General features: G+C 34.1%; 1 protein-coding gene across 2 annotated transcripts; it reads left to right on the top strand.

Annotated features, from left to right (window-relative positions):
- The first annotated feature begins 3,047 nt into the window (after window positions 1-3,047).
- LOC143554841 (alpha-dioxygenase 2-like) lies at window positions 3,048-25,575 on the top strand. Of its 2 annotated transcripts, none has more exons than XM_077044516.1 (10): window positions 3,048-3,215; window positions 3,687-3,947; window positions 4,884-5,033; window positions 6,575-6,708; window positions 6,969-7,182; window positions 23,678-23,823; window positions 24,169-24,399; window positions 24,532-24,734; window positions 24,862-25,105; window positions 25,195-25,575. In XM_077044516.1, the coding sequence occupies exons 1-10, from the start codon at window positions 3,126-3,128 to the stop codon at window positions 25,430-25,432; spliced, it is 1,911 nt and encodes a 636-aa protein (XP_076900631.1). In that variant the 5' UTR covers window positions 3,048-3,125; the 3' UTR covers window positions 25,433-25,575. The 2 variants fall into 2 exon arrangements, with proteins under 2 accessions (XP_076900631.1, XP_076900632.1); XM_077044517.1 differs by having other exon boundaries at window positions 3,210-3,215; window positions 3,680-3,947.
- Window positions 25,576-26,452: the final 877 nt, after the last annotated feature.

Genomic DNA, 26,452 nt, shown 5'->3' with positions numbered 1-26,452 from the left:
GGGACCACGGTGGTTGATTGTGGGAAATGGATGCACGCTGCACATACAGTCAAGGCTTCACTGTAGCTTAGCTATATTACATTATTTACATACATACGTACTTATTTCATGATTACAAGTGTTGACTTGTGAATACTCAATACTGTTTTCTTGAAACTCACCAACTCTAGTAGTTGACCCGTTTTAACCTGCTTTTCAGGTGTACCTAAATCGGAATAATTGGTGATCTGTTACTTGCCCAAGGTGTGTGTTGATGCTATGTGAATAGAAGCAAGGATACTAGTAGTAAGATCGTATAGTTAACGAACTGGTTTTGTTTGAATCACCTAGACTGTAAAACAATGATAGAACAATGAAATGTAATAAATTGTAAATTAGTTTGTAATGTTCTTTATAAACAATGTGTTGATACCAGAGGTGTCTGTTACATTCCCGTTTTACGCTTCCGCATTGTGCTAGTCGGGGTGTGACAGATATTTCCTCTTTTAATGCGATCTATGACGACGAGCGGTTTCCCTATGTCATTGAATCCTTCGATGATGAACCATTCTTGTGGGTTAATGGTTGGCTTCGGAGTTTAAACTCCTCACATGGGATAATTTCACTACGACAATGCATACTCAATTCCACGCTAGTTCCATCAATGCAGTTGCCAAGTATGATCATGAAACCATTGTTAATGAGGAAGTTACTCAAGGATTGGGGGATGTGACCTTAGATGGGCATGCAACTGGTAAGTATAAGCACAAAACGATAATTTGATGGTTAATAAAGATGCCAATCAAATTTACAACGATATAATTAGCTCGTTGCGCCGACACTGGTAAAAGGCGACCCGTGTGCGCCCCTTGTGGTGGTTCGTTGACATTGGCCGGAATAACACCGAAAGACTCGAATGGTGGCCACCGTCGGTGCTACGTTGAGACTGCCCACTTGTCGTTGTACGACTCGAGTGGCGACCGCCATGGCAACGACATTCCGTCCTTGAGGACAAGGACGTTTTCAAGGGGTCGGGAATTGATACGATCCTATTTTATTATTATTATTATTATTTAAAGTTTATCTTTTATTTAGTTTTCTTATTGTAGTCAAATTATGTTTCTTATTGTTTATCTTTTTCTATTTTTATGTCTTTGTTTTCTTATATATTGTAACTAGGTTATTGACCCGTACACGACACGGGTGGAAATATAGAAATCATCAAGTAAGCACATATATATGTTCAAACGACAAGTAATTATTTTAATATATTTTTTGAGACTACAACATGATTTTTAATTTGCAATTTCATATTCATATGCAAAAAAGTATTGAAATACATAAACTTACAAAGAATGAATTTACGTAGTAGAATGTTTACGTAGAAAATTTAAAACTGTAAAGCATAAACTTCATAAAGTTTAAAAAATAATATAAATAGCAAGCACACAAACTTCACTAACATTAGTCTGGAAAGCAAACAAATCTGAAAAATAAGTATCCTAGAAAGATTCAGGCTTCTTTTCTTCATGGACCGAGAACACCGTTAATAACATAAGCATCCATGCACCAATCTAACAAACATTGTGACTATCTGACTACGAAAACTATTTTTACATTTCATGTGAAAAGTCTTACACCCTAATAAACTGAAGCACGTCCAAAGCGAATTTAAGAACCAGAACCAAATCGAAACCTTTTTTTAAATGACATATTGACCAGAATCAAATCATTACGTTTTGAGAATGACCCATTTTAACCCAAACTAAATCGATATTTTCTAAAATTGACAGCGTTACTGACTCGAACCAAATCGATACGATTTTAAAAAGGCCCGTTGAAACCGAATGATATCGATACCTTTGTATATTGACTCGTTGACCAGAACTAAACTGATACCCTTTTAAAATAACTCATTTTGACCCGAGCCAAAGCAAATCAAACATTTTTAAAATGACCCATTTTCATAAATTAAAACTGAAATAACACACTTAAAGACTAAGAAAAAATGAAGGGAAATACATACAACTTTCTAGATTTTGAAATCTTTTCTACCAAATACGAATTCATTATATTGATTATGAAGATCCAAAAATATAAGCTTCAATAACTTAAACTCATTTGAAAGTTGCAACTTACGTGAACCTTTCACTTAATTGTGAAACTCATATTCTTTCATTTTACAATAGGTGCTAAAACCAAACACCAAACAAACTAATACAAGCTGAAACGAAACTAACTGAAAAAAACTAAAACAAAACGAAAACCTAAATAAAACCAAATACCAATATAACTAAAACAAAAACCGATATGAAACTGAAAAACTAAACCGATAAAACCAAACCAAAAACAAAAACTGTAAAAACCAAACGAAAAACTGATAAAGTTAAACCCACCTAAAATGAAACTAAAAAAAATAAACAATCAAACCGAAACGAAACTGAAACGGAACAATTTTATAAAAACTAAAACCAAAAACCAAAATGAAACAAACTATCATGAAACTTTGAAAAGAAAAACCCAAACTCATTAAGGGAACACATGCATTATTAATAGTATATTATATTAGAATTGAATATGTTGTATATATTAAGTTGAAATGTAGTTTAATTATATTTTGAATTATTTTATTAGTAAGAAATTATAAGAATGCATATATTTATAGTAAGAGTTATTGCTTTAATAGTATAGCAGATCTTGTTTAAGAAAAATAATAAGAAAGAATTATTATTTTGGGTCTTTTTTCTCTTCTTTTCTTGTATTCTTGGAAGATTAACGGTTATCTCGAATAAACCGTATCAGCTAGTATAGTAAAATACAATAACAAGTATGTTGATCTCCAACTTATAATATTTTTCAGCGATCGAAATGCATGAATTCCGTTGTGTACGTTCTCATTAATTAAAATTTAAAATAATGGTTTTGGTTGAACCGAACTAAATGCTAGTGAATTGGATAAGTATGTGGCAGCTAGAATTAAATGTAATTGTGCATACAGGTTATCGTTAGAAATGATTCCCAAAATAGATTCACTAATAAAGTGATAATATTTATCTGTTGCATACATGCCCAAACAAACATATACGCTTGCTTTTATAAACCCATCCTATCCCCACAATTTTCAAACTTCAAACTTACTCTGCATCATGACGTTTGCACTTCCTTTCTTCATCATTCATCCCCAACTACAACCTCTCATAGCAAAAATGTCTTTACTTGACACCATCATCTTCTATGTGAGTTTTCTCTCTTCTTAGTCAATATTATAAGTTATGTGGTCTATTTTATGATTATATATCCGTTTTCCCAGATTGGTAGGGGTGTTAACTGTCCTATTCTGATGGTTATTAGATCAAACAGTTAGCTAACCGTTAGTAACGATTTTGATCACTCTAAACAAAAATCAAACCCACGAAAAGTTAAAGCCGAAATGAACTAAACCATTACTAACAGTTGGCTTGGTCTTTTCTATCCACTTTTGAGTATAAATCGTAAACCAAACCATTCCGTACGTTCTCAAGATTTCTAAACTGACCCACTGAAAAGTATTTTCAGAAAAGTTTAGGATGGTGAAACTGAATCGATGATTGATTTGGACGATTTTACGGGACAAACTTAATCATAAACACCATTACCAATCGTTATTTAAATAAAAATAAAAATAAAAATAAAAAACTAGCCAGATGTTAAACTTAGAAAGGGTGCAGATTGTGCATATGCTGGACAAGTTTGGGTTATGGCATAGGCTACCGGTGATAATGGGTCTGGGTTATTTGGCTCTGAGAAGACGCTTGCACCAGAGGTACAATCTCCTACATGTTGGAACAATGACCGGAACCAAATATGATATGAAACAGTATCCTCATCGGACAGCGGATGGAAAGTGCAACCATCCAATGGATGATATTGTAGGCAGTCAAGGAACATTTTTCGGTCGTAATATGCCTCCATCCACATCCAACTTCGGGGTAAGATCGATCGATTAATGTAAGATAATTTAATTTATTAAGTCTATATTGTTATTGTTATTGTTATTGTTATCGTTATTGTTATTATTAGAAAATATCCATAATATAGACAAACTCTTGAAAACACTTTAAATTTTTATTCAGTATATATATTGCGTATTATTTGGAAATGTCAATAATAGGTACATGAGACATGATATTTGTGGTAGTTGAGTGAGGGCCCGTGTTGGACTCCACTAGCTCATTTTGTTTTCTCTTTTTTATTTAGTTTATAGAAATTGCAAATATGTTTTTTTCTTATTTATATCGACAAAACAACATATTTTGTTAAAAGAAATAAATATTTTTTCTCTTATTTTTATGTTATTTTCTCTCACTATTATTTAAATTTAATTATTAGTAGTTTATTGACATTACTAAACAAACGAAACATCGAGTAAGAGCATTCTCTTCCCACTCTCTATCTCCAAAACAAAAATTACACTAAAACTCATTTTATTTTCTCTCTCTATTTCAATTAAATAATATTTTTTATACCTTTTATCATTACCTTTTCTTTTTCCTTCACTCACAACCACTTTCAAAATATATTAAAAAATTATAGGGGGTGAAAAGTAGTTTTTCAAATATACAGAAAAATCACTACTTTTTCTAAAATATAAAAACTCTTCACTCACAACACCCTAAATCACTATCTAAATTATAAAAACACCCCTCACATAATATGAGAGGTTGGATGAGAATGCTCTAATATCCCACTCGTAGAACAAACCTTATGATATAGGTCGATACTGTTAAAACTACACACTTGGTTTAGAGATTGTGCATTCGAATTATACCATGAATAGAAAATGTTTTTGGCTTATCACACGCTTAATTGGAGAAACAATATGGTTTTGAAACTGAAGTTAGTTTTGGATGTTACAAATTTGAAAGTTGCTAGAGCCTCATCCATCAGTGGTGGCCACAAAGTTACTTGAAAGAAGGAAATTTGTAGACTGTGGGAAGCAATTCAATATGATAGCTTGCTCTTGGTTACAGTTCATGATTCATGACTGGATTGATCATATGGAGGATACCCATCAGGTCAGTTTAATTAACTTCTTTAGTTGATATATACCAGTGTGATGGATCTTACCTTTTTTTTTAAATGATGAATGGCTGATTCTGTTGTTAATTTTATTTATAGTTTGTTGTTATAAAGAATTCAGACATGTGAAGTATGCAAATCTAAGACGAGAGTCCAGATTTTTGTTCTTTTCTTTTTAACTTTTTGGCATTTGAAATGCCAACTATACTCTGGGAAAGTGAAATTGTTTTTAAGATAGCAGATTTCAACTGTAAAATCACTAACTTAGATGCATCTATTTTTTTAAAGGAATATTGGTTTTAAATAATTCTAACTATGCCTTATTGGTAAATAGCAGTCCCAACTTCAAGCTTGTCTAGTGATGGTACCAACTAAAAAGGTATTTGTTTTTAACAGACCACGACTAACGGATGTTAACTCCATTAGTCTGATGATGACGTGGCCATCCCAGCTGTCAAATAAACTCTTATGTGGCACGATTACGTGGCGCTGGACCCTTTAATAAGATTTTTATGTATTATTCAAACAAAAAATTCATCTCCATCCTCCATCTCTTTTAAATACCACCATTCATATCTCACCATCACCAGCCTGCAACTACCACCACCACCACCAACCAGTAACCATCGCCACCTTCATCATCATCCCAGTCTCATATTATTCAAACAAACCTTCAAACATTATATACTCCAGCCTCATATCTCAATCCACCATCACCAATTTTAACAACGCCATGCCGGAGACGACCTTTCTCCGGCGAGAAGACATTTCTCCGGCGACTGCGAACAAGATCTCTCCATCTCATCCTTCATCCCCTCCACATACAGTCCACATATCCACCAACAGTAGATATTTCCCCTCGCCGCCGCGATGTATGTCGTCGTTTAGCCTTCCGTCAATCAATCCATAACACTCACATTTCCCCTCACCGCCACGATGTGTATCGTCGTCCACCTTATCATTCACTGTTCTCTCTATTGTGACATAATCAAGCCAGATCCCCAATTTTCCAGCTATATAAACCCTAACCCCTGAAAAAGAAACAGATGATGAAGGTGAATAGGACTAGAGTTTAGTGAAGGCGATGGTAGGTTTTGGTATGGTAGTGGTGCTAGTAGCGGTAGGTGGAGGAGGAGGAACGATGATGGTGGAGTAGAGAGAGAGAGAGAGAGAGAGAGAGAAAGTGTTTAGATGTTAGAGAGTGGTGTTGGTGGTGATTGTGTAATTAATAAGCCACATAAGCTTGATCTTGCCATGTATCTGCCATATAAGCACGTTTGTGACACGTATGCATGCCACATCATCATCAGACTAACGGAGCTAGACATTCGTGTCGCGGTTTGTTAAAAACAAATACCTCTTTAGTTGGGACCGCCACCAGGCAAGCTTGAAGTTCGGACTGCTATTTACCAATAGGGCATAGTTGGGATTATTTAAAACCAATATTCCATTTTTAAAAGAAGTCCGTTAAAAAAAATATTACAGTAGTTGATAAATGTAAATCCATGAACATTGAGTTTGTTGTGCGTCGTTGTAGGTTGAAATTGTAGCTCCGCCAGAGGTGGCTGAGAGGTGCCCATTGAAGTCGTTTAAGTTTTACAAGAGCAAAGAATTTTCTACTGGATCACATCAAACTAAGACTGGCTTTCTAAATTCAAGGACACCATGGTGGTAAGTTGCTTCTACTTTAGGACTTCACACAAGTCAAATGACATGACCAATTGAGCATATCATTAGGCAAATATATGCTTTAGGACCCTTCATTTATGTGCCCTATACCTTTAACGTATTGTCACATAGTAACATAATCTAGTTACATATGTAAAAATGCCAACATAATACAACTATGATTTAGAGTAATCACTTTAAACTTTATAAAAATATGGAATTGAACTGCCCCTGACAATAGGAATGTGAACTAACATGAGCAGGGATGGAAGTGTTATTTACGGAAACAATGATGCCGGTATGCGGAAGATAAGAGCGTGTAAAGATGGAAAGCTAAAGATAGCTAAAGATGGACTTCTTGAACACGATGAGAAAGGGATTCCAATATCAGGAGACGTCCGAAATTGTTGGGCTGGTTTCTCCCTCTTGCAAGCTTTATTTGTTAAAGAGCATAATCTTATATGTGATATGCTTAAGGTAAGTAAATCCCACCCAACATTAATATCTTATAACTAATTATTTACTTAAGAAACTTATTAATTTTTAATATATCTATAAAAAAATATATATTAAGTTATATTTAAGTATTAAACGGTTAAAAGTTTAGAAATTATGTTGAAGTATAATATATTGATCTTGAATTCGTGGTTCTAAAGAATGCTTCCATCACCATCGAGATTTGTAGAAATATCTTTGTGGAAACATGGTGTCAACCACTAAATTGGCTCTATGCAATCATTTGATGCGACAATTTTAAGTATCGATTCTTTTCAAGATTTTTATTTAAAATACAATTTTATTATTGTATTTGAAACTCTTATCGTGTTATTTTATGATTTTTACATTTATTTCAATGTGCATTTTATTTTTTTTAACAGCCAACAAGGGTATTTTATATAATTATATATAGGTCTACAACATACCATAACACACCCACAAAACACTTAAAACATACCATATAACACACCCACAAAACACTCAAAACATTAAAACCTGTTACATTTTAAAAATATCAAAACGTTTCCTCTTCTCCGAAGATAATTTCCTCCTGTTAGAGCGATTCTCGACCCATAAATGCGCAAGAGATGTTATGTCCCCAACTTAGTTGGCCTCCTGAGGCGCACCGCATGAAACTCATTTTTGTCCTTATTGAAGCTCGTATACTTATGCAACTTCAAGATATCCCGGATGCTAAAGGCATAAATACTTGGAATATTACACCAAAGTGAAATCACTTGCCATTCATATTAAGCAAAACAGCGCGCATGAAAGAAACACGTGTTACACGGTTTCGTACTTCTACCTCCCCACAAAACGGGCATAACATCGAGCCAAACCCAATGTTTCCTTTTGCCAATTCCACTAAAGAGGCCACCTGACCTAGCTCCACCTGCTATGCGAGGATGCTAACCTTTATTGGGATCCAGTTATTCCAACCTGCCGAGCAAAGGAGGGCAAGTGAACCGGTTAATCAAACCAACCCGAAAACTAAACCGAAACCGAACCGCTTTGAAACCGATTATGTAAAAACCGGTTTGGAACCGATTGAAGCTGTAGGTTCGGAACCGGTTTGTAATTTTCTCCACCAAAACCGGTTCCAAACCGGTTAACCGAACCGAAACCGGCCAAAACCGATCAAAACCCGAACCGAAACCGATCGTAACATGGTAAGAAACATGTTTCAACCCGAACCGAAACCGATTATAAACCGGTTTTGACTTTTGTTGACCAAACCGAGCCGGTTTTAATCCAAATCGGTTTTGAGTTTTAAACCGGTTTATTCACCTCTACTGCAAGTATACCGCATCAGGGTAGTATATCTCCCTACCCATTTTTTATGCTGTTAAATGCGAAACTTACCAACTTATCAAGCCCCCAGCATAGTCTGTCACATCCTTCCTTAATATGCACCCCAGCACAAATTACTAGTAACTGTCTAAGTTCATTCACTTCATTCTCCAACCCCCAGCTTCCTAGACCAGCCCCATACCCCACATAATTCCCTTCATACATCACCAATCTTTCAGCCACTTTGTATTCTTTTATTTGCTCAAGTTGGAACAGGAGAGGAATCGATCTTTGAGTGTAGTCTCCCCAATCCAGTTTTCACCGCAGAACATCGAATTCAACACATTACCAATTAACCACCTCATATTCGACCATAAATTAATTCCTAATGAGTTGAAAGATACCGAAACATTACCTTTAGATCATTCCCGCCAAATCCTCTTATCTCGATATTTATAATTTACTCTCTTATTTTCAATTAACTAATATTCTTTTATACCATTATCAATATCTTCTCTCTTCACTACTTAAAACCATTTTAAAAAATATTAAAAACATCACTAAAAAAAAAATGCTTTTAATGACACACATTGTGTGTAAGTAAAGGGTATATAGATGACACGCAAATGGATTTCATCGAAGCCCTAATCATAAATTAAAAATAACACGCATCTGCGTGTCATGGTCTATAACTGGCATTAATGACACTCATTTGTGACACACGTTTATGACATTCATGTATAGCACGCTTTCATTACTCGAATTTATGATACCAATATACGATAAGCATATATGTGTGTCATCGTTTCGTTTTTGTTTTATATATATATATATATATATATATATATTTGCATAATTACTAATATTTACATTAACAACACAAATATAGCACCCAAGCTATCCATTTCATTTATTAATTAGACATCTATGGCAAATATACAAATATTCCCAAAGTTAACAAAAATAATGATAATATTCAGTTCTATACATTACTACCGAAAAATAAACAGTGTCGCATAACTCGACCATTCTTCTTGAACTTCATCAAAATTCGCCTCTATGTATTCGTCTTTCCCTCCCCAGCCTAAGACGCAAAATAAACAAAGAAAATGCTACAAATTGGCCAGATCAAAACGAATTTTGTCAAAACAAACCAATATAAACATAATCAAACAAGTAAATTACACTTAAAGTGTTATTGACAAGTATTTGAAGCCCTTCACGAACGATCTTCTTCATAAAGTTTAAGACATAAAAACCACAGTTGTTGCTTCCCGGCTGAGTCGAACACTACAAAATTACAAACAGTAAAATAATTAAGACATATAATTAAGCTTTCTAGTGATTTATAAACAAGATTAGAGTAGCCTTAATTAAGAAAACATAGTTTAATCAAGCTGTTCATATTTTAAGCTTATAAGCTGTCAAAATACATAACTTAGCATAAGCTGTTAAGAACAGGTGAGGTCGGGCCTATTTTTCGTGATGTTGGCATAGGAAGGTCAAATGGGCCAGTTATTTAGTCAACATCAGTCGTGGGCAGAAAGCAGGCATATTACATACCTGTATCTTTTAGTCAAATGGATAATTTCTTTGCATGCAACGTAGTTTGGTTAGAAATCAGTAATAAAAAAGCGAACAACGTTGATGCATTTTCTCTCTTTTAACCCAAATATATATGGTTAAAGCTTCTAGATATGTAACAAACTAAAATTAACAAAAAAAAATTTAATGGCTTATTAAGATGTGCCATAATATAAACCAAAAAAAATAAAAAATAAAAACCCCGATTTTGATGTATTTTAACTGCTTTTTGTTTAATCCAAATATAGATGGTTAAATCTTTAGCATTTGTAGGAAATTGAAATTATCGATTATTTGTTTTTCTTACATTTGCAGGAAAACATAATTTTTAATTAGGTTTAGTTTTAAGTGGTCCGAGTCAGTTCAGTTTTCGTTTAAGTTGTTTAATAACAGATAATTAATGCCGACATAGAAAAAAGCGCTGCAGTTCGCAGACCTAAACGCTGGAAAAATGAAAAAATCTATATCAGTTATTAGATGCAACTGAACTCTAAAGCGAATAAGGAATTCGGTTTCAGTTTAAAAGTTCACTTTTTAAATAATTTCTGAAACCTTCGAAAGACGTGCCAGGTCGGCTCTGCTACAAAAAGTGAAGAAGCCAAGTAACGAATTCAACTTTGGTTTAAGACGGAACAAAAAATCAAATTTAATCAAACATGGTCGGTACCTGTTAACATGGCTTTGTTGCTATTGCGTCGTTTCGAAGCGCATATAAAATTTTGTGTTGAGTAGCATCAGTTAACATGAAATGAGTCAATCAAGTGTTGCATGTTTTTTGCCTCTTCTACTTCCTCAATGGCATCTCCCTGAAACCGTTTCCATAAATAACGGTTCAAATATTAGGTAAATGTGATTGGTGTTTAATATGGAATGTAATAGACATCGTGGCTGATATAGTAAACTACACTTACGTTGATGTCGAAGAGCAGGAAGCACGTTTCTAGTCGTCTAGAAGGCTGTCATTTTTTAACAACCCTAACTTTATGTGGTGGCCCGTTACATCCGTTACGTATTGCATTGATTGTTTGGAGGCTCATCTTTACATGGTTGCAGAGAGGGCCGGCCCAAGGTTTTTGGTGGCCTCAAGGGTACTAAAAGGTCACGGGCCTTTTCATAACTTTCCTTTTTTTTTTTGTCTCTTTGCGTAACCAGATTCGTTGACAGTTCCGTTTTGATTTGACATTAAGTTATTAGTAATAACATCCAAGCAAGTAGCAATTAACAATGTTCTAACCATTAATCAGATTTGCAGATAAAAGTAGCAAATAACAAATTTATAACAAAAATGAAAATATAATTAGATGCACTAACTGAATTTGTGGATTCGAACATACAACAAGCAGCCAATCAGGCACCAACCAATTTGAAGGCTGTAAACCAGTTCAATTTAAGTTTTGAGGGTTGTAAACAGTTAACAAATGGCAGTTGAAAGTTTAAGCATAACCGATATGAAAGCAATTGGCAGTTCTCAAGTCATAATAACGAGCAATTCAGGGTTGAATACATCAAATGGCAATTCAAAATCGAATGCGCAATTGCTAAAGCCTAAATAATAGTTCATATCAATAATTCATTGTTCCAAGTCCAGTATCATAACCTTGTGTTTGTTGTTTGCACAACCGGAGACGGCGATAAAGTGATCGAGTAGTCGTGCCGTTGCCCCATATAAGAAATTAAGAATCCCTATTTCGATTTTGATTAATTCCTAGAGTCGTCCATTCCTTCGATTACGGATGATTAATCGCAATTCCCATGACATATCGCGCGTCTGACTTCTAGATACATGTTCTCACAGTGTTAATATCTCAACTCTAATATATTTTATTTTATAAAAAATGGAGGCCTTGTTTGGATGGTGGCCCCAAGCCACCGCTTGGGCTAGCAAGCCTATTGGGCCGACACTGGTTGCAGAAACTAAATGTAAAAAAGAAACAATATACTTCCAGAATACATGTAACCAAACCAAATTTTGACTAGACAGAATTACATAAATTGTCCTTTATCTTTACCCCGAATTTCACTCGAGGTCCTTTATCTTCAAAATTGATCTGACTTATCCTTTACGTTTCAGAATCCAACAGCGTTTGTCCTTTGGCCCTAACCCAGTTAACAATCAAGGCCTTCAATTGAACATGAATTCAAAGAGTAAAAAAACAGACTTCAGCAACCATAGCAAACACCGAAAGATTCCCCTTCAGAAACTGTGAAGAAGTCAATTTGGTTGGATTGAGATTGAGTCGTTGGGCTCCGAAGAAAGATGATGTAAGACTGCGTGGATAGTGACAACAGAGAGCGGTGGAGGGTGAGAGTAGGTGACGGCGGTTTGAGGGAGTGACATTGGTGCCGGAGAAATTGCAAAGTGCGGCAGCGGTAACGGATTCGACCGCAATTATTGTTGTAGTCAAGAATTGGTGAACGCTTTGTTTGGATTTGAAGATTCAGGTGGTGGTTCATGGGTTTCGCCTCACTATAATATCCACCACCGCCGCACTATAATAGCCAGAGTCACACCGCCGCTGCATCTGTGATCACCGCCGCCGCCACCGCCAAACGCCATCATCTAAGGGAGGGGTTGGAACAGCGTGTTTGGAAACATCAGTGGGTGGATTAGTATTGGTGGCTACTAGTGGTGGTTGATTGTGGCTAGTGGTAAAGAGCTAAAGACTAAAGAGTAAGGTGTGGCTTGGTTTCCGGTGGGAGTGGAGGTGGAGGTGGTCTTCTTTGTCGAAGAAGACGGCGACGGTGGTGGCCGCCGGAGAGCTTGGTTGTGGCCGCCGGAGAGCTTGGTTGGAAAGCTTGGTGGTGGCTATGGAGGAAGAAGAAGAAGGGGAGAGAGAGAGAGAATATACATATATTAAGTTTTTTATTGTTTTTAATTATTTATCAAAATATTTTTATTTTACCAGTTTGCCCTCATGTGCAAGGCACATGACCTGATTTAACGAGAAATATTAAATGAGTTAGGGCCAAAGGACAAACGTTGTTGGATTTATAAACGTAAAGGATAAAACAGATCAATTTTGAAGATAAAGGACCACGAGTGAAATTTGGGGTAAAGATAAAGGACAATTTCTGTAATTCTGTCTTTTGATTAACTAATGACTAATATTTGTGCCAAACTAAATCTCATTATTCTAATGAAGGAAACCATCTATATTTACCCTATTTATAAGGCCTACTTAACGAACACACATTGTTATCTAAGATCTTTTAATTAAATGACTTATTTAAACATATCTGAAAACCTGGAATACACAGGCCTATATAAACTTATTTTCAAACAAAAGATCGACACACATAATACATAATATCCCCAAAATTTTAGCATACTGCACACACATATAATGAACAACCAAAATGATTAGTTGAAAAACCATACCTTAGATCCCGGCTAATAAAGACACTGAAGGAGATCTACAAAACCAAGAGAAACTGAAAAAAAAAAACGTCATGTTATACATTATCTTAATTAAACAACCCTAACAAAAAAAAAGTTTATGGCTCAAAAACACATACAACAGACAATTTGATCCACAATACTTGGTTAAAAGCAAACAAACATCTACAAAACGCATTACTAATTACACCACACATGCTTCATCTATTACAACCTCATCGATTTACCAGACAAGTTTTTCTGCGTACCACAATCCACGTGCAAAAAATAGCCCTAAAGATCTCTAATGTTATCATAATAACACTTCAGCAGTCATACCCCCACCATCATGTTCTTTAATAATTATCACAAGTTAAAAAAATATACATATTCCATATAATCAAGATGAAGATTTCAGCATTTAAAAAACAATAAATTCGGTTTTTGCAAGCAATCTGTAACTTGAATTGAAAGCAAACATTAAACTAATAGTCCATTAAACCGTAGCCAATTAACATTAGAACAAGATAAAACTGAAGGCATATACCTCACAGTAGATGAAATCCTGAGAATAATCCTCCAATAGACTGGAGTATTTTTACTTCAACCAACTCCTAATAAGCAAACCCTAGCCTGTTGAACCCTAGCCGACTGAAAATCGAACGGATCGTGATGGTGTAGCATCGTGGTGGACTGAGCCCTAGCATGTTGTAGCGCGGGAAAGATGGAGAAGATCCGAAGGAGACTGAACCATAGATAACGTTTAGTTGTAATAGAATTGGGAGAACTGATGCACTGATAACTTAGGGTTATTATGAGAGAAATATTGGGTGGGGGTTTAGTTTTTTATTTGCACACGCGAGGTTATTTTTTTTTTTAATTTGTAACACCGGTTATACAAAAGTAATTGTCACTTATCTTCTAATTTATAAAAATATAACTAGTTTTAATGACATACACAGCATAAATCATCGTGCGTGTGCGCATTGACCATTTTTTCTACTTATAAAATTTAATCATGAATATAATATATCGTGCGTGTGCGCGCATATCATTAAAGACCATTTTTTCTACTTGTAAAATTTAATCATGAATATAATCTTTTCAATCTCCTTCACTTACAACTAATCCAAAAAAATAGAGGACTTCTTCAAATGATTTAGAAAAGCTCTTATAAATGCTCTTATGACTTTATATATTTAACACCTAAACAATAATAAAAACATTCCAATAACATCTAAATTTATTTAAGAAAACAAAAAAATAGTTAAAAAATCAAATATATTTTTTAACACCTTAGATTCTTAGATTAGGTGTTCTCAAAGTTGGATATCCGGATTTTCGGATAGTAGAATTCCCTATTAGAATCCGTATCCGAAATTTCTATCCGTTCAGATATTGAAACGGATATCTGAAAATCTGTAAAAAAAATTCAATATCTATTAATCTAATATAATCTAACTATATATTAAAGTAACATGATTTTTCCACATGCCATCATTCTAGAACTTCTACATAGAATGCCACATAGATGTTATGTGAACAGTTTCCTATTTTATCATCTCTTCTTCCAAATCTTCATATGAAGATAACATTTTGTAAAATTTTAAAAAATAAATTATTGTATGATACAAATTTCGAACCCAATACCTCATGTTTCAAACCAAAGATATTTGTCAACACCACTTAAGTAGTTATTGTGTTGAATTTCTTGACTTCTAAATGATATATTGTTAATTCACTTATAATTAATATATTACATATAACAATTTTTTATTCCTATTATATATTTTTCATCTGTGTGGAACATGGGCTCTAACTTAGTTTAAAATAAATCTAATTTGTTTGTTTAGTTTATACAGCATTAAATTAAAAGATTCAAAATATATTTGTTTCACAAAAGAGTAAAGTGTCAAAACCGTCCCTGATGTTTGCTTAAATATGCCACTTTTGTCCAAATAATTTTTTTTTGCAACTGGACCATTGAGATTTCCTGTTTCTTGCCGATATCGTTCAAATCACTAACTCTATTAGTTTTTAACGTTAAGTCTTGGATATATTAGTCTTTTTATATATTAATTTATTCTATTGTTTATTTCCCTTATTTTAAACTAAAACTAAATAAAAAAATACTAATATGTAAAATGTATAAATAATTAGCTTTAAATCAAAATAACTGATATATACAATTATTATATATAATAATTAAGAAGTTTGGCGAATATTATATATAATAATTAAGAAGTTTGGCGACGTAAACGTTGTCTCACTTTGTTTGTTGGCCTTTTTATTTGATTTTTGATTTTAAATTCGTGTCGATTCGCTGCCGTAAAATACGGGATTTTTTTACCGTTGATACTGCCAAATTGTTCCCGCCAAATTTGCGTCAGCTCGCGATCGCAACCTAAGGTTTTTTTTCCCGCGTGTTTTTTTTGTCCATCAGTTCTAGACGAATTAGCGTCAGGTCATGGCCACAACGCGCGTATATTTTTGGTTTTCGCCAAGATCTTTTTTATGTAAATATTTTAATTTGTTGTATTTTGAGTATTGACGAATTAACTTATTACTTTAATTTCGGTGTTGTAACCTGATACCAACCGAACTCATGTGTTCACCACCACAACACATGGTTCTCTGCGTATGATTTAGTGCTGACAACTTCGATTCCGACTGAATTTGCGTTAGTTGGCAAACACAATGTGGACGTAATATATTTTAAATATGTTAATTGTTGTATTTGGACGTGGACGTATTTATGGTTTGCTTTATTTTTGGCTTCGTAACTAGATACCAACCAAAATGTTATCGGTTCGTAACCGCAACGCATGTTTTGTTTTGTTATGTTAATTTATTGGATTTTTGTGTTAACAAAGTTAAATTTTTTATTTTTTTCTGGGTGGAGGGGGGTGGGGTTTATTACTGGTTTCGTAACCCGACACCAATCGAATTCACCTTGACTCGCAGACGCACTTACGATTTGATAAGTTGTACGGGTATGACTGTCAATACATCAACACGGCGCAATGCGCCGGGAATCTTCCTGGTTTATAATAAACTTACACTCAAATTCAAAAGATTTATATACATCAGATCTGTCACAATACTCGCCACCACCATCAGTTCGTTAACCCTATCTGGTCACCACATAACCAGCACATCGCACATCACCGTCGCTACTCGCTCGATCCGACTGTGATACCACCAACACTTCTTGCCCTACACCTGAACCATCACTGTCTCTCACACAGACCATCAAGACCACCGTCTGCCGCCTTCTTATGCTCGCCGGAAATGGTTTGTACCTTAATCACCGCAATAGCCCCATCACTGCTGCCATTTGATTCTCACCAACACCCTAATTCGATTCCGATCTCGTTTCACAACATATATGTTTCATTACTCCAAACGGGCACACATCTATGTTTTTGTGTTTCTCCAATCGATAGCAAACTTTGAGCATGCTAGCAGTTTCAGATCTGTCGTCTTGATTTTGGTTTCCAGTTTGCCCCAAAGTGTAAGTCGATTGATGCTCACCGGAATTGTGGTTTTCCGATTTGCCCCAAAACATCTCAATCTCGATCTTGGTGTTGCAGAGATGTTTGGTTTCCGACTGTGGTATCACAGAAATGATGGTGCGCAATGCGTATAAAGGAATTAGCTTGAAAGATGTTTGGGTTTGGGGAAAACAGGTTTGGTTATAAGGATTAAATATTAAAGGGATATATAATATAAAGTGGCTCACAAAATAGATAAAATAATAAAATAGCGTTTGGTATACAGGAATGTAAGGCGGAATGGAATAGATCATTCCGAGTGAATGAAAAAAAAGGTGTTTGGTTGGTTCATGGAATGGAATGATCTATTACCAAGTGCTTCAATTTCCTCTAAAACACACCAAATTCATTTCATCCACTACCCTTGTTTTTTTTCATTCTATCGTTTCTTTTACTCTACATCACCTCCATAACCCTCCCACCACTACCACTGACCACCACCATCACCGACACCGCCACTGACTACCACCGCTATCTACCGCCTACAACCACCGCCACCCACCACCACCGACATCGTGCCACCCACCCGCCGCCACCAACCACCAACGCCATCGCCGACCACCATCTCTAACCGGCGCCTCTGACCACTGCCACCAACCACCCCCGTCTCCGCCACCATTACCATCAACTGTCGCCTCCGACCATCGTAGACACCCACCACACCGCCGCCACCCACCACCACCATCACCTTGAGTCACCATCAATTTTATTTTATTTCATCATCTTTTCTAGTATATCAAACTATAAAAAGTAATAATTCATTTCATTCGTTCATGGTTACCAAATAAGATAGTGGAATGGTAATGATCCATTCCATTAACTTGTCCATTTCATTCCTAAGTCCATTCTATTCCCTCATCCATTCCATTACTCCATACCAAACAGAACCTAAATAAGTTGAAAAGACGGTTTCACCCTTCGTTGAACGTTAAAAAAACTAACGGAGTTAATGATTTGGATGATATTGGCGAGAAATGGGAAACCTTAATGGTCCAGCTGCAAAAAATAAACTATTTGGACGAAATTTGCATGTTTAACCAAACCTCAGGGACTATTTTGGCACTTTACTCTTCACAAAAAGTAAAACTGTGATGAATGAACAAGCATCTGCAGGTCCACCGTCCAGCCAAAAAGCACCACCGGGCACAAACTAGCTCCAGCCACGAAAACCGGCATCCACCACTCTCCGTCACTCCGTCGTCTCCCTCTTCATCTCTATTTCAAATTCAGATCGAACCATAGATCTCTGTTCCGGCGATGTGAGGTGATAATGGATATGCGATGACCAGTTTAGAGTTTGGTGGTGATTTTGATTGATAGGTCCTGATTTGTTCTGACAGCTGGTTCTATGTTTGGTGGTGATATCTCCGGATCTGTGGGTTCGCTCTATTTTTGGTGTGGTGGCTGCCGGAAAGGGGTGGTGTGGTGATGGTCGAAGAAGTTTAGGGAAGGTGAAGAATAGAGAATAGATTTAGTGACACCTGCAGATGTGATAAAGGGTAGGGTTTACAAATAATATATATATATATATACATATATATATATATATAGGAGAAGTATATTTTGAAAACCTTCTTGAGTTGAGAAAACCCGTGAAAACTCTATGTAACATCGTTTATTTTTGTTACATGTAATATATGTTATTACATTTAATACAAAACATCGAAAACATAAAAAAAATGTTCTGCTATTTTTTTTACATTTTTTAGTAATTTTTATATATGTTTTCAGGAGAGAGAAAATGTAAATAAACTTTTACATTTTTTATTAAATTTAATTGTGAACCACAAGTTTAATCATTAATTAAAATATGTTGTTGAGAATGGGTTTCTAGAGTTTTCACAACTCAAGTGGGTTTTTATTCTAACCTAACCCTATATATATATATATATTGAGTTCAATGGCGAAATCATATTAGTGTGAGAAGTTGAAGAAATCCTTTGAACCAATCAAAAAATTTCTTTTGCTTTTTTCTTTTAAATAATTGCAAGGGTATAATGGTAAAGATTAAAATGTTTATATATGATAAGTTTTAAATTATGGAAGTTTACAATGAATTAACTTTTTACTATTTTACTTATTTGTTTATTAAATTAACAATGCATACTGATTCATTTTTTATTTGGATTACGTTTCTTATTATTTTGATATAAGTCATATTTCACGTAAAATCCACTACACCATCCTACGTATCAACTAAACGCGTTCACTTTGGGCAGGTAGATCATTTCCTTTCCAGTTCCCACAAACATACTTTGTTAAATAGATTATTATGAATAAAGGCACATTACTAGTGCAATTTTTTTTTCACCTCATAGCATTTTATATGATTATCTAATCTTCTTTAATGTTGTGCTTTTATCATTATTAAAAGTAAAAGTTGACAATATAAACAACCAATGTACGTTACATTAAATGAAAAGAATACATTCAAATTTAAATATGGTCAATTTATTAGTTCAAAGTAACACTAAACACCATAAAAGTAACTTGTATAACCAAGTTAACCAATTATTCAAAACTTTATGAAAGTCATGAATCAAGTTCTCAATCAACGGGTGATGTCGGTGATCCCGAACTTAGAAAACATAAGTCTCTTCATCACTAGCCTACACATAACCAATACACAATTTTGAAATAACACCCTACACAACTTATAGAATAATCTTACACAATGTACTTACACATATCATTATGTACACTTAATTTAATACCTACACAGCCTACACAATTTGCAAAAATATTAAAAAACGCTACGCAATGCTAAGTTAATGCCTACATAATTTAAAAAAAAAACTTACACAATTTAAAAAAAAAATCAAGTACCTATATGTAGAAAACCAATACTTAGGTTTTAGATAAACCCTACACAATTTACACATAACATAATATATACTTAAATTTACAACTACACATCGTACACGTTATTCTATTTATTTATTTATATATCGATTTTCATTTGTTATTTATTTTTTTTATTTTTCTTATTGTATAAATTGTTAGTTTTGTTATTTGTATACCTATATCCATTATTGTTTATTGTTTATTTTATTACTTTTTTTTATTTTTTTTGTTTTATTTTGCTTTTAATTTTTAATCACATTAAATATATAAAGATATATTATTTAACATGTAGATTGATTCATATTAAAAAAATTGTTGCCTATAAGTTCATGCTTTACAATTCGAAAGTTTTATGTTTTTGTTGCATAAAAGCATGTGTAGGTTGTATATACAAACATATTTTGGCAAAACACCGTAACCATACATACTATGCATTGATAAAATAAAATATATCAAACGAAAATATCATTATAAAAAAACAAGTAATGCATTCTATTTTAGGTATATTATTAACGTATATGTTTATCATAACAATGTAGGGATAAACAAATATAATGTATTCTATGTAGGTTTATTATTTTAGTGTAGGAAAAAATAACAAATGTCTTCTATGTGGATTTATCATTAAAGTGTAGGTTAATTATAACATTGTAGGAACCCATTTGCAACTATGTAGGCAGGACGTCAACTAATGTTGGTAACTCCATCATGTTTGCATGTGTACAAGTCTACATATCACATTGTATATGAATTTGTATAGGTGGTCAATTGGTTCAGAGTCAGTGTAGGAGTCTGTGTTCCTTGCGTAGGAATCTGTACTAACAAATGCATTTTTGTAAACTGGTGTATATTTATTTGTGAGTCAATGGGGTTCTCTCTGACATTTATGAGTTTCTATATTTGTTATAACAACGAAATTACAGCCCTACCCTTTTCTATTAAAACTCGTTAAAAACATATACATATTATTACAAAAATGCCATAATCAATGTAAGCCTTTGATCACTATATCTAATGGTCAGGATTCATTTCTTCAATTTCTCACTTTAATTTCATTTCTTCACTGAACCGTCCCCTATATATATATATACTAGTAGGTACCCGTGCGATGCGGTGGCGACAAGAATTGGCAACGTGATACTCGCCGCATGTATGTTTATTAATTCTCTCGTGATGCATTGGATAGTTGACCAAAAACATAAAAAGTAATAAAATTACACTTAAAAAGCCTAACTTGCATAATTGCTTCTATAGGACTCCTCTGTATTTCTAAAGCGGGCTTTATACTTCGGCACTACAAAGATAAAGAACAAACAACAGTCATATGAAACATAAACAAAATCTATATTAACCTGAGAGTTGTGAAAAGTTGGTTTTATATTTGTTACAAGTAATCAAAGCAAGATCTACAAGAACCAAAAACAAAATCCTAGTTTCACACGGTCAAGATCAGCATTGCCTTTGACCGAAAAGTCAAATATGCCAATTTTGCACAACTATTTTCTTGTTTTCTTCAAATTTTCACAAATTATTTTATGCCCCTGGCATACACAGTTCCTCCGCAAAAACATATCTAAAAAATTCCCATTTTCCCCTTATTGTGTATAATTTTCTAGCCTTGTATACCTCCCATCCTTATATACAGCTCGTTCACACATAATCTAAAATGGTTAGTGCCACCTATTCGTCACTGGCTCGGACTTGGCTAGACGGCTGTTTAAACAGGTTGATCATGAAAAAATAAATGGCTAAAACAGTTTTTAAAAAAAATCTGTTTTTATTGAAAATAAATTGTTTGTTGTAATAATTATCAAAATTGTTGAATATACAAAACGTTGAGCAATGGTGTTGCGGGTCAAACAAAAATGACCCATTTCGCCCGATCCAACATTCCAACCTCCCAATTTTCATGTTGTGTTTGTTTGCTACAGGTATTGAACTTGAAGACCTAAACTATGGGCTTAATAATAACAATGTTAAAATAAGTTTTTTACAACATTAATCTTACCTTGTCCATGTTTGGAACTAGTTCTTGTATCTTTCCTCATTCTTTCCCTGATTTGGTATCCACTTATCCAAAAAGTCAACTGTTTGACTTTTCAACTAAAACATAGAATTATTGTTTGCAAGCCAGCCGGGCCCATGAAACCTCGTTTCAAATCTGATATAGCAATCAAGTAGGATCGTTTAAAACAGAATATAAAAAATAAGTATAAACAAATTGCCTCACTTAAAATCAATGAAATATAAACAAGTATCTTTAAAATCTTGAAACAACTGCAAAAGAACACCAAATACGTTTAAGGACGCAAACTGAATATTTAGGCAAATCAAAAAGAATATCCAGCCTTCCATCTCCAGCTTCTTACAAATTGAATAAGTTTGGCTCGTGTACAAACCTAGCTGGCTTGAGTCGTTTACAAACTGCCAAGCTTGGCTAATAAGATGTTGATCAAGAGCTCGCATGTTAAAAAGTTCAAGCCAACTCGTTTATTTTTGTAAAAATTGAATTTGAGCTCCGTTTGTAAAAAGCTTGAGCCAACTCATGTACTTAAAAAAAACTTAAATTTTTTATTTTACACATTGATATATAAAAATGAAAATTTAATTTTATAGCACGCATAATAAATACATAATGCAGAAGAATTTATAATATACATGTAATATCTTAAAAGTTGGGCTTTAACATGCTAGCTAGTTAAACAATCTGAACTTAACTAATATGAACAAAATTATATTCACACCACGGTTTTCTTGAGTATTAATAAGGTTACTTGTGAATCGAAGCCTCGTATCGTCTGAATCAGAGCAGCCTACTTATTTGACCCGAGTAACATTAATAATTAAATATAGAGTATATGCCAGGGTTTGATAACTCAACCTGAATATTTACAACACTACTCACTCACTCACTGCAAGAGCTCCCATATGCTCCCCACTGATTAACTACCATAAAAAAGGAAATTAGAATGAAGCGACGAAAAAATGCACAAAGAATAGAAGATTAAAAAAGCATTAAAGCCTTAGACAAATACTTTTCCTTATGTGCAGCAATTTCGCGGCTTCATTTCTAAGCTGCAATATAAACCGACTTGATATATCAAACATGAGAGATTTAAAATATATCCAAAAATATTGAGTTTTTAAATTAGTTGTTACCAACTGATACATGCAGAGCTTAGAATGGGCACCAAAATGACAAATCAACCAATCGCGACACACAACTGATCTCCTCCGAAGCTAAGCAGTGATAAATATAACTGAGACTCCCATATTCCTCTACAAAACAAGTATTATAAATTTAATTTCAGTTAGTAAATTTAAATTTCAATTATATACAGCAGCTACACCTGATGCAGTAATTCCAGAAAGATTAAAATAACCCAACAGTTTCCATAAGTTTGCTCCTGGATCATTCATAATCATGATAAAGAGTCAATTTTTATGAAATCTGGTAAAAGATATGTATGCATATACCAGAAGTTGGAACCTTGAGGAAATCTCAAGAACATTGTGACATACCACAATTAGAATTCTACACAAAGTAGAATTTCAGATAATTCGGATTTGGATTTTTTTAACACCCTACCTTATAGGTAGGTATAAAAGGTAATTTAAAAAATAAATACTGTAATTTGGCCAATCATACACGCAAGATCTTTTAATGCGAAAGACTTCAAAATTAACAATAAGAAAAGAATGTTGTATTAACTAGTTTATTGGAAAGCTCTTAATCAGGTTTTGTGTTCAAATTCTAAAAAGTAAAATAAAATTTTCTTTTAATATAAAGAAAACTTAATTTGTGCCTATATATATCCGCATGCAGGAGCATTATCCAGAATTTGATGACGATAAACTTTACCAGCATGCAAGATTGATAACTTCAGCAATTATCGCAAAGATTCACACTATTGATTGGACTGTTGAGCTCTTAAAGACAGATACCCTATTAGCAGCAATGAGAATCAACTGGTAAACAATTCACAAAACAAGATTTTCTTCCTTTTTATAGAATTATACGCTATTTCTTGCATCCTTTCAACTTTTCTTTTCTTTTACCTTTTTTTTTCAAACGGCGAATTTCATTAACACAAAAAAGCCAACCAACCCGCTAACAAGCAGCTAGCTAGTGGCGTACCACTCCAACAACAAAATAAAACAAATTACAAATAAAATTAACTTTCTCAACATTTTCCAATCTAAAACCAAACTTTTTGGCTTGTTTTTTATCCATAGAAACGCCATAGACTTGATCTTGTTGATAATGTTTTCAATCCTGATGGGAATATATTAAAAGAGTGACATGGCTAATTGCAGGTACGGCATGCTTGGGAAGAAAGTGAAGGATTTGTTTGGAAATATATTAGGACCTGAACTAAGTGGATTAGTTGGTCTTAAAAAACCTCAAGATCATGGAGTCCCTTATTCTTTGACAGAGGAGTTCGTAAGTGTGTATAGAATGCACACAATACTACCAGATAAAATAGTTCTTCGGAAGATCGATTATGTAGCTTCAGAGCACAAATTCAGTCCACTAGTTCAACAAGAGTATTGTTCTTTTTCTTTAATAGATGTATACTCATTCGATAATTAAAATAGTCATTCTACGCTTTTCTAACAAATTTTGGCATAAGAAACGACAGCTTCTAGTATTGATATGAAGATATTGTAAATCGACAGGGTGAGCATGAAGGATATGATAGGAAAAGAAGGGGAAAAAAGACTATCTAAAATCGGTATGGAGAAGATGTTGGTATCCATGGGTCATCAATCTTGTGGAGCGGTCTCTTTGTGGAACTATCCATTGTGGATGAGAAACCTTGTTGCTCATGATATCGATGGAGAAGAGAGAGATGATCAAGTGGACATGGCTGCCATGGAAAGTACGTAAAATATTTTCTAAAAAACATGAAAAACATGATGTTTTTAAGAATGTTCTTGGGACTTCTAATGTTTTTTCTTTAACATGATTTATCTTAGTTTAACATGCACGTTGACAAATTTATATAGTTTATAGAGATCGAGAAAGGAATGTTCCTCGATATAACGAGTTTAGGAGGAACATGTTAATGATTCCCATTAGCAGATGGGAAGATTTGACTGATGATGGCGACATAGTTAAAGCGCTCAATGATGTATACGGACATGATGTTGAGAAGCTTGATCTACTAGTGGGAATGCATGCAGAGAAAAAAATTAAGGGTTTTGCCATTAGTGAGACTGCATTTTTCATCTTTGTGCTAATTGCTTCAAGGTAATGTTCGTGTTATTCGCTAGAACATAATTAATTATGTTACTTGCTGAATATAAATTCAATGTGTAACCCTGCATGCACAATTATAGGAGGCTTGAAGCAGATCGCTTCTTTACAACCAATTATAACTCACAAACATACACCAAGAAAGGACTACAATGGATTAATAAGACTGAGAGTCTAAAAGACATTATTGATCGACATTTCCCCGAGATGTCAAAGACTTGGATGAGATGCTCGAGTGCATTTTCGGTGTGGGATTCAGATCCAAACGCGGCTAACTATGTACCCTTGTATTTGAGATGTCCTGGTGTACACTCATTTTAGTGATTTACTTTATTTTGATATGAAAAGCTTGGTTAGTATGAAGAATAAAGCGTCTGTTCCTCGTTATTTGTTTAGTTTTCTCAAGTTGTATCATGTAAACCATAAGAAAAAGACACGTTAGTTTATCAAAAAGATTACTAGTTGAGGTGATAATTCTTCTCTCTACTATTTAATAGCATTTTTTCATTGAGTATTATCATATCAAATACAACCTTTATTTATAGGATCAAAAAATTAAAACAAACATTATGGTAATATGGGGGTTCGAATGTGACTACCAATATAAATGCCACGTCCCGACTAGCAATTGCGCAAGCGTAAACGAGAATGTAACAGACACATCTGGTATTAACCACATTGTTTATAAAGAAACATTAACAAACTAATTTACATCATATTTCATTGTTATAACTCCACTCTGGTTACAAAATAGGCGATACATAATAATAACCAGTTCGTTACGCCGCTTTATTCTCTACTAGTATACTTGCATCTATCAACATAGCATCGATCACATAGCACACAAGCATCATATTCCAATTTCGGTATACCTGAAAAGCATGTTAAAAAAGGTAAACTACAAATAGTTGGTGAGTTTCACGAGTTTAAACATAATCCGATAATCGTGTTCATAATAATCATAATATGTATGCATATGAAGTAATTATACTAAGCCACAAGTGAAACCTTGGCAATACGTCACAACCACGTGGCCTCCACTACCTACGCCATTCCTATGGCCCCCTTTCCGCCCATAACATGCCCCAAGTAGCTATGTCTAACACTACATATCGTGTAAGTATTAAAATATGGCCATGTACAATTGAAGTAGCACACCGACATCCCCGCCGGACTCATTTAGGTTTGTTAAACCAATAGTACTATTTACATGTCACTGACTTGTAGTTAATCACTATGTTTATGGGGACTTTTCAAGTGTTAGCACTTAGATAATTCATATCATAATACGTTTCTAGATAGATAGATGTACATAAACATGCTTTTTACCCTAAATGTTCA

Source organism: Bidens hawaiensis, unplaced genomic scaffold (assembly GCF_021521415.1).
Source record: "Bidens hawaiensis isolate Kalapana, Puna unplaced genomic scaffold, B.hawaiensis_p1.1 tig00017857_1, whole genome shotgun sequence".
Classification (NCBI taxonomy): Eukaryota; Viridiplantae; Streptophyta; class Magnoliopsida; order Asterales; family Asteraceae; genus Bidens; species Bidens hawaiensis.
Note: the sequence above shows the minus strand (reverse complement) of the source record. Positions and strands in the feature narration are given on the sequence as shown.

Bases quoted from the DNA above. Each gene is read 5' to 3' on its own strand.
- LOC143554841 (XM_077044516.1), top strand. From the start codon at position 3,126: ATGACGTTTGCACTTCCTTTCTTCATCATTCATCCCCAACTACAACCT. The intron at 3,216-3,686 runs GTGAGTTTTCTC...GAAAGGGTGCAG, and splicing joins TTGACACCATCATCTTCTAT to ATTGTGCATATGCTGGACAA. The intron at 6,709-6,968 runs GTAAGTTGCTTC...TAACATGAGCAG, and splicing joins AATTCAAGGACACCATGGTG to GGATGGAAGTGTTATTTACG.